At 34.6% G+C, this 10,253-nt stretch overlaps 1 protein-coding gene across 1 annotated transcript; it reads left to right on the forward strand.

Annotated features, from left to right (window-relative positions):
* The first annotated feature begins 1,412 nt into the window (after positions 1–1,412).
* LOC123702892 (beta-1,4-galactosyltransferase 7) lies at positions 1,413–6,724 on the forward strand. Its single transcript, XM_045650738.1, has 3 exons — positions 1,413–1,671; positions 5,070–5,604; positions 6,138–6,724. Exons 1-3 carry the CDS (start codon positions 1,551–1,553, stop codon positions 6,379–6,381), a joined length of 900 nt encoding a protein of 299 aa, XP_045506694.1. The 5' UTR covers positions 1,413–1,550; the 3' UTR covers positions 6,382–6,724.
* Positions 6,725–10,253: the final 3,529 nt, after the last annotated feature.

Here is a 10,253-nt window from a genome sequence, read left to right on the forward strand (position 1 = left end):
GGTAATAATGCCGCCATAAAATAAAAATATTATGCACTAAAATTATTTTGCCGTTTTAAACATAAAATACGTAATTCGGAACACGATGAAGTGTCACAGGAATCATCATAGCTGAAAAGGACTATAGTTTACATATTTTATGATCTGCTCGACCCGGATTTACCCGGGAAAATAATATAGATAAATAATCTTATGTTATTGCTAACTAAGTGGCTTTGGTGGAAATTCCGACTGCTCGCACAGCACGCTTTGCGTCGTCTTTCTTGTTGCGATCTGCTAACTGCCAAAGAGTGGAATATGGACGTCTGTCTTTCCAGATAATTAGGTACAACATGGGAAGAGACGAGAATAGACGATGCATCTTCTAGAAAGTCGTAATTTACCACTATAGTCCGCGTTCACAGCTTTCGATCCAAAGGGCCGTGGGACTGCGGTCAAATCGCATCGGTCTGCTTATCTTCTGTATTCAAATTATATAATACTGGCTTTCCGTCTGCGGCTTCGCCCGCGTTTTCAAAGAAAAACCCGCATAGTTCCCGTTCCCGTGGGATTTCCGGGATAAAACCTAGCCTATGTTACTCGTGAATAATGTAGCTTTCGAATGGTGAAAGAATTTTTAAAATCGGTCCAGTAGTTTATGAGCCTATTCGTTACAATCAAACAAACAAACAAAGTTTCCCTCTTTATAATATTAGTGTAGATAAAAAAATAACTCGAATATAATATAAAATAGGTCAAGCCTCAAAATTCCAATAAATTATAATAGTCTAAATCTATTTCTCACAAAACAAGATTTACTTTATTTAGGATCGTTTGTATGTGATAATGTGTGTGTATTAAATTACGAGCAATTTTTTTCGCCTTTTCATTTTTAAGTAAGTACTTACCCAATTCAAATAAATATTTCTCAGGACCTATAATTTTAAAAATCGTGTCCATAATAAAGATTTTTTTTTATCTCATAATAATTAGATGTTTGAAAAGCTTGTTTTTATTGAGTAGCCACTCCGAAACGAGTTCACCAAGACCGCGCATTTATTTTCTTACCAAATACCTTCATTTTATTTTTTATTTGTTTTTGTATACAAATATTATAATATTATGTTTCAATAATCAGTTTGAATAAAATTATCCCTTGACAAATAACTACATACAGACTTGAATTTAACTTAATAGGTATTTAATTTTCTTAACAAGTTAACAAAATTAACCTCATATCGTTTAAATCTTGTTTAAATTACTCTCTAGATTACATCTTGTTCTTGATTATATTGTGTAATAGTGGTGTAATATAATAATTTTGTTTATATAGATAATATTTAAATATTTAATCGATGCCCAAATCTTATGTAGCCATTCCCATGTCCATACGTCAGCTGTCCAAATGAATGTCAGTTGTCAGTTGTCAAATGTCAATATTTTTATATAGATGTGATCAACGTTAGTGTTTTATGTATTTTTTAAATAAATAATTATCATAAACAAGTATAAAATGAGTTAATGAGTTCTAGGAAGTTCTAGTGCATTTATATTTATATCACATATCGTATATGGTTCGAACTATAATTTTAATGGGCTACAAATTTAGTAGCTCAAAATGCCTGATCATTTGCCTTGGATTTACCTTTTTAATGGGCTGTTTCATAGCTACGTTACCAATCCCGCCACCAGGTAAGAAAAAATCTTTAAAACTTCAATATTTCTGGTACGGTCCCACAAGTATGAATAAAAAAAAGCATGCATTAATTCAGGAAACATTTTCACTCTATTGTTATTCCGTAGTGATAGCTAGTACAGACCAAAGTCTAAATTGATGAAGCGCTAATTATGATATTTTTTTTTTTTTAATAAATATAAGTACACTAAAATCTTGTACGTTATCTGGGGAATTCCATGGAAAATAATATCAGCATTCCTTTTCTTAATATAAATCAAACCCAAAGCAGAGATAAATTTAATTTATAAGAATCCATAAAATCTTTATCTAATCTTCTTCTTCTTAAAGTGCCTTCTCCTTTGGGAGGTTGGCGATCATTAGGGCTATTTCAATTTTGGAAACCGCCGTTCTGAACAATGATTTAGTGCTCTTCCCAAACCACTGACGAAGATTTCTGAGCCATGATATCCGTCTGCGGCCAGGTCTCCTTCTACCTGCCACTTTGCCCTGCATGATTAGTTGAAGGAGTTCATACTTCTTGCTGTTACGCATCACATGACCGAAATATTCGAGTTTTCTTTTCTTGATTGTTGTCAGTACCTCTGTTGTCTTTTGCATTCTAGCTAGCACGGTGGTATTTCGTACACGTTCTGTCCAAGATATTTTAAGCATCCTTCTATACACCCACATCTCAAACGCTTCCAGTTTTTTGGACATAGTCTCTGTCAGTGTCCAAGCTTCCATACCGTAAAGGAGTAGATAGGGAGGCGAAGAGGGGAATTTTCTGCAATACTCGAGCGTGGCAGTTTAAGATATGAGAGATACCTTAGACCTAATAGAACAACCTTTTTAACTATTTAGCTCTTTAAGTAGTGACGCGCGCCCAGGATAGACGATCAGATTAGTAAAAAAAAATCGATAGTCTGAAATACTCGAGCGCGTCAGATTAAGATATTGGGGGTTGATTTTAGTGTTTTAAGACTAAATTTAACTAATCTGACGATAAGTCCTTGACGCCGCCAAGTTATAGGGTCGCGAACTTGTAAAAAAAAAACGTTAATCCGGCATTCTCGAGCGCGATTGTTTTTATTTTTATTTTGAAGAATATAATCTAAAACATACTAAAAATACAAAATCTGCCGGTTTCCGCGTGACCGGAAGTCTGGAGGAGCCATTTCGTCTTCCGAAAAACGCGTTGCAGTATATAAGTCGCGAACGATACATTTTACAAAAAAAAAGTTTGAATAAACAAAAAAGGTAATTTTATTTTACACAAAAAAGGTCTCTTTACATTTTTGTCCAAAGTTAAAACTTTTTGACTTGAAGCATCATAAAAACTCAAACTCCCGGTTTTTTGAGTTTATCTCGAAAACTGAGGGTGTTAAGAAAAATTGATATGAAATAACGATGATTAAAAAAAAGAAACTCTCAAATCTTTTTCGGTCAGATTAAGAGAACCCACCAACATTTTTGTCAGATTAAGAAAATATGCTTTCAGGAGACCGAGATAAACCTCCCCTATGAAAATCTGACGCGCTCGAGTATTTCAAAAGGACTTTTTTTTTCTGCATTTTCAAAAATTCATCGTAACTTATCGTCACGCCGAAATCGTCAGTTTTTTTAAGGGGAGCTTCCTTGGGGCCTACTTAACACCCCTTCCGAAAATCTGACGCGCTCGAGTAAATTTTTTTTTTTGTGCATTTTTGACGAATTAATATGCCTAGCCCCACCACGCAAACCGGCAGATTAGTATACCGTTGTTATCAGAGGCACTTGGGGCATACGTAGTATGAATATCTGACGCGCTCGAGAATGCCCAAGTAACTATTTTTTTTACATTTTTGAAAATCCGTACACGCCACACCCACCGCTAAAATGGTTTTTACCATAGAAGCTTTTCTTTTCGAAATTATTTTATCTATCGATTTTGATTAGTCTCGACGGTGCCGTTTAATAACGCCATTTAGCTACCTCGCCTCCCTATCTAGAGTACAGAAAAGACATAGCATCGTGCAATACGTGTCCGGAGCTTAATGTTAAGGCGTCTGTCGCATAGAACTCGTTTTAACTTAGTGAAGGCACTACGTGCTTGCTCAATCCTACAACGAATTTCAAGGCTGTGGTCACCTCTATCATCAACCATTGTGCCTAAATATCGAAATTTGGAAACACGTTCAAGAACTAGACTATTGAGATATAAAGGTTGTGTGTAAAGCTCTGGTGTTCGGCTAATTGTCATACACTTAGTCTTTTTTGCATTGATGTTAATACCATAGTCAGCACTCACGGAAGCTACTGAATTGACCAGATCTTGTAGGCCACTGACTGACTCCGCGATTAGTATCGTATCGTCTGCATATCTCATGTTGTTAAGCAGTTTCCCATTAAGTGTGATGCCATGCGGGTTGTTGTCTAAAGCCTCTGAGAATATAGAATCGGCATATAAGTTAAACAACAAGGGAGATAAAATGCAACCTTGACGTACACCTCGCTGAATCTCTACGTGTGAAGATAATTTGCCATTTATTCTTACATTTGCACATTGGTTCCAGTACAGATTTCTTATAAAACGGCAATCCTTATAGTCTAGACCAATTCTCTCGAGCACCTCCATTAGCTTAACGTGCTGTACCTTATCAAAGACCTTTTCGTAATCGATAAAACAAACAAATACATCCTTGTTCATATCCCAGCACCTCTGTATCAACACTTGATAGCCAAAAAGAGCATCTCTAGTCCCAAGACCGCTTCTAAAACCGAATTGGGTGTTCGAAAGCGTCGCTTCACATTTCGAGTAGATCCTATTGTGAATTACTTTTAAGAATAATTTCAAAACATGGCTCATAAGTGAGATAGTTCGGTACTCGCTACATTTCTTGGGATTCTTTACTTTGGGAATTGCTACGAATGTTGATTTGAGCCAATCTGATGGGATTGTACCTGAATCATAGATAGCGTTAAAGAGGTTTGTAATGTAATCTAAATTACATTCCTCAATTTCCTTTATAAGTTCGATTGGTACTTCATCCGGTCCCACGGCTTTTCCGGTTTTTGCCTTCGAGATAACGTTGCAGATTTCGCCTTTTGTAATTGATGGACCCATATCATAACAATTGAAGTCCCCAGGATCAGGTCGTCTATCGCGAAAGAGTTCTTTTACATAAAATGGATTTTTATTTATCTAATGGAATACATAAAATCTATATGGTCCAATAAAATATTGGATTGATAACATGTTATCAATTTAATGATTTCCTTATATTTCATTTTTATTCCACATGACCTGTTGATCTTTGTACTTGTAAAGTATTAAAATAATTTGATTATTTTAATTTATTTCACTGTAACCAATTTCAATATTGAGCCTAGCAATCCTACAACTTCAGCGATTAATTATTATGTATTTTTTCAGAACCGCAAAATTTAAGACTATCGTCAAGAACACTTGACAAAAAGAAGCTAGCCATCATAGTTCCATTCAGAGATAGATTTGAAGAATTACTAGAGTTTGTACCGCATATGTATAAATTCCTAGGCAAACAACACATACCGTTTCATATATTTGTAATCCAACAAAAAGACGTGAATAGATTCAATCGTGCGTCCTTAATAAATGTGGGATTTCTCTATACAAAAGAGAAATACGAATATATAGCTATGCATGATGTGGATTTGTTACCTATTAATGATAATTTAAAGTATAGCTATCCAGCATTAGGGCCCTTACACATTTCGTCACCGCAGACACACCCTAAGTACCATTATGATACTTTTATTGGTGGCATTTTGTTGATAAAGAAAGAACACTTTGAAATGGTTAAGGGTATGTCTAATAACTATTGGGGTTGGGGGCTGGAAGATGACGAGTTCTATGTACGGTTGAAAGATGCGGGGCTGAAAGTGATCCGGCCACAGAATATTACAACGGGCACGGAAAATACATTTAAGTGAGTATTTATGCAAATGAAAACACATTGATAGCAGTAGTTGCTGTAATTAACTTTTTTTATTGTTATCAAAATGGTTTGTTATCACCATGTTATCACAACGTTTTTTGTGAATATTGCAATTTACATTTTTCAAATATTACATTATTGATTAGTTTTAATTACATATTTTGTAAAATAATACCTTGAAAAGTTTTTTTCAAAATTTGTTTTTAGTAAATGCATGTTTCATGAACTTATATTTAAACAATTACAATACAGATAAGGAATAACTAAGCAACAAGTTCCATCCATACTAATATTATAAATGCGAAAGTAACTCTGTTTGTCTGTCTGTTACTCAATCACGCCTAACTACTGAACCAATTTTCATGAAATTTGGTATAGAGATTTTACCCCGGGATGTAGGATAGGTTTTATCCCGGAAATCCCACGGGAACGGGAATAATGCGGGTTTTTCTATAACTGCGCGGGCGAAGCCGCGGGCGGAAAGCTAGCTTACTATAATTCTAAAATATCTTTACAAATTCCAGACATATCCACGATAAATCATATCGCAAGCGAGATATGAGGAAATGCTACAACCAGAGAGAAGTAACCCGTCACAGAGATAGAATCACCGGTCTACACGACGTCTCTTACACTATACACAGCACGCACAGTGTTGCTATCGACGATTTACCCATAACAGTGGTAAATGTGGAACTTTTGTGCAATAAAACAGCAACACCGTGGTGCCAGTGCCCCGATCCGCCGAAAGTTAAAAAGAATAGCTGAAAGTGAAATGTGTTTTTATATGAATAATGGACCAATAGAAATATATGGTCTTGCCACAAAACAATTTAAACACAGTCTAACTTTAAAACAGGGATCTCTTATAGTTGTCTATGTAAAATACGACAAAACCAGATTAAAGGGAACCTGCGCTTAAAGTTAAACCTTGTCTAAAGTTTTTTGTGGTAAGACAGATAATATCAGTGAAAAAATTGCATGTCTATGGTAAGGATATGATTTTGTGTTTCAAACTGGTGTGTGAGTTGTGTCACAACTATTTCCTTGCTTTTGTTTTTCTTTTGATGTTTTGAAAAATGACAGTTTTCGCCAAGTGTGGTAGGAACTACGAATTGAATGACGACGCGGTTGGCGCAGTGGTAAAGTAACTGCCTACTGAGCCGACGGTCCCGGGTTCGATCCCCGGTCAGGGCAAATATTTGTGTGATGAACTCAATTATTTGTTCTTGGGTCTGGGTGTTATTATCTATATATGTATTTATTAAATATTATATTTATCGTCGCCTAGTACCCACAACACAAGCCTTAATTGAGCTTACTGTGGGACTAGGTCGATTTGTGTAATAATGTCCTATAATATTTATTTATTTTATTTATTTATTAATTAAGGCTGTATTCAGAAAGAAAGCTGGAAACTTATAAGCGCTGACCGGCGCTTTTCAGCGATGGTTCGACACAAAGGAAGCAGGTTGAAGCAGACCAAGACAAATTTTATATGCGCCCAGCGCGGGTTTAAGCTTGTCGGCGCCGATCAGCGCTTATCGGTGCGTGTTCATATATTTTCCTGCGTGGGTTACCAGCGCTGACAAGCGCCGATAAGCGCTTATAAGTTTCCAGCTTTCTTTCTGAATACGCCCTAATTCAAGAACTAGTCTTAATAGAATAAATGTATTAGCCCAATGGTCTATTCACTATTGTGTGTGATTTGTACATAGTTTAGGATATACTTTTGTATTGCTATACAATAAATATTATATAATCTAAATGTTTGGTTTTTTTTCATCATTTATAAACATAAAGACTATACATACCTACATGAAGCATTTTTTTATAAAGGCAAGTTGTGGGTTTTTCAATAAAACATAAAAATATTTAAATGAATTAATTTACTGGCAACATTATAATAAATACAGATCTAATTACGTACATTACATAAAATAGCTTTTTATTTGAGGCTAGGAACATAAAACTATTTAACATCTACATTGATAAGTACCTACGCGTTTTCGTGTTGGATACATTTTTACGAAGTTCATAAGCCATAATATTTACTCGGTGCATTATGTATGGTAATAACGAAACAATTATTACCTCTTCGAAGAGTTATAATAATTAATCGTTCACACTGGATTCTGGATTTCGCAAAGATTTAATTTATATTAATAACAACAAACAACGTTTTTTACTATTAAAAACAGGTTATAGGGCATCTTAGTACTTTATCGGAATTCCTTATACTTAACCATCGAGATTCGAGATATCAATGGCCGGATTCTTCCCTATTCATTTCTACTTTTTAATATTAGAAGCATACCCATTTCATAGGTTTCGCTTACCACTAGATGGCGCCATAATTTTAGCAAATTATAGAAGTCGTCTTTCCATAAATACCAGACTGATTCTAACACCTCTTACATCAATAGAAAGATTATTGCACAAATATTGTAACTCGCTCACACATTAACACAATCTTGTTGGCGTGCAGCAAACATACATAATATTATCATCATGAAGCAATATCTACAAGTGATGGTAGGCAGTTATAAATTTAATTAAGGACTGTCACATATTAAAAAAGGCACATGTACACTGATTTTGCGTATTAATAAAATTATTAATTACTAGTTTTTACCAATGAAAACCTTAGGTATTAATGCAAAAGTCTATGGATATGAATATTTATATTGATATTTTTATTTAGAATCCATTTTAGAGTAGAAAATAATTCCATTATTCCCTCAATAATTATATACTTTAAGCTAATACATAACATGTATAACATTATTATACTTTACATATTGTTTTATTGCACCTTCCCAATTCCTCCTGCATTAAATATATTACAATATAATAAAATATATACTAGATAGGGAGGCGAGGTAGCTAAATGGCGTAATTAAACGGCGCCGTCGAGACTTATCAAAATCGATAGATAAAATAATTTCGAAAAGAAAAGCTTCTATGGTAAAAACCATTTTAGCGGTGGGTTTGGCGTGTACGGATTTTCAAAAATTTAAAAAAAAATAGTTACTTGGGCATTCTCGAGCGCGTCAGATATTCATACTACGTATGCCCCAAGTGCCTCTGATAACAACGGTATACTAATCTGCCGGTTTGCGTGGTGGGGCTAGGCATATTAATTCGTCAAAAATGCACAAAAAAAAAAATTTACTCGAGCGCGTCAGATTTTCGGAAGGGGTGTTAAGTAGGCCCCAAGGAAAAACTGACGATTTCGGCGTGACGATAAGTTACGATGAATTTTTGAAAATGCAGAAAAAAAAGTCCTTTTGAAATACTCGAGCGCGTCAGATTTTCATAGGGGAGGTTTATCTCGGTCTCCTGAAAGCATATTTTCTTAATCTGACAAAAATGTTGGTGGGTTCTCTTAATCTGACCGAAAAAGGTTTGAGAGTTTCTTTTTTATAATCATCGTTATTTCATATCAATTTTTCTTAACACCCTCAGTTTTCGAGATATACTCAAAAAACCGGGAGTTTGAGTTTTTATGATGCTTCAAGTCAAAAAGTTTTAACTTTGGACAAAAATGTAAAGAGACCTTTTTTGTGTAAAATAAAATTACCTTTTTTGTTTATTCAAACTTTTTTTTTTTGTAAAATGTATCGTTCGCGACTTATATACTGCAACGCGTTTTTCGGAACACGAAATGGCTCCTCCAGACTTCCGGTCACGCGGAAACCGGCAGATTTTGTAATTTTAGTAAGTTTTAGATTATATTCTTCAAAATAAAAATAAAAACAATCGCGCTCGAGAATGCCGGATTAACGTTTTTTTTTACAAGTTCGCGACCCTATAACTTGGCGGCGTCAAGGACTTATCGTCAGATTAGTTAAATTTAGTCTTAAAACACTAAAATCAACCCCCAATATCTTAATCTGACGCGCTCGAGTATTTCAGACTATCGATTTTTTTTTACTAATCTGATCGTCTATCCTGGGCGCGCGTCACTACTTAAAGAGCTAAATAGTTAACAAGGTTGTTCTATTAGGTCTAAGGTATCTCTCATATCTTAAACTGCCACGCTCGAGTATTGCAGAAAATTCCCCTCTTCGCCTCCCTATCTATACGTATCACATAGGTAATACGTCCATTTTAAACGTTAGAAAAGATCTCACTTCATTTTTATCACCCATACAATTATCATCAATCTAAGCTTTTCGCATATGATATATTATTTTAAAAACAGTGTATAGATTTTTACCGTAATATAAAAACTAAAAACATACAACCAATATGATAAAAGCAATAAAATAGATATAACTACGAATATTGCACGAAATATACTAGGTAATAATATAAAAAAAATGTGTGCGTGTACTAGTGTACACACGTAAGACGTGAAACTTCTTTATGATCTTATTTTTTCAAAAAATAATTTACTTTATGCAACTTTACAGAAATACGTCGAATCACGCGTGGTAGGGATAAGAAAAAGATGGCGCGTAACGGAAAAATGTCACGCGTAACGAAAAAATGTTACACAATTTTTTCCAACCCCGATAAAGAAGTTTCACTTCAAAAAAAAAACATTAAAATAAATTTCCGCGCCATCTACACATAAAATGTTGAACTACACGAATGATATTTATGAATAATTCTACTTCTACTAAATGCACTAA

The sequence above is a fragment of the Colias croceus genome, chromosome 24 (assembly GCF_905220415.1).
Source record: "Colias croceus chromosome 24, ilColCroc2.1".
In the NCBI taxonomy this organism is placed as follows: domain Eukaryota; kingdom Metazoa; phylum Arthropoda; class Insecta; order Lepidoptera; family Pieridae; genus Colias; species Colias croceus.

Excerpts from the sequence above, each read along its gene's own strand:
- LOC123702892 (XM_045650738.1), top strand. The coding sequence starts at position 1,551 with ATGGTTCGAACTATAATTTTAATGGGCTACAAATTTAGTAGCTCAAAA. Across the intron at positions 1,672-5,069 it reads GTTACCAATCCCGCCACCAG|AACCGCAAAATTTAAGACTA; the intron begins GTAAGAAAAAAT and ends GTATTTTTTCAG. Across the intron at positions 5,605-6,137 it reads GGCACGGAAAATACATTTAA|ACATATCCACGATAAATCAT; the intron begins GTGAGTATTTAT and ends TACAAATTCCAG.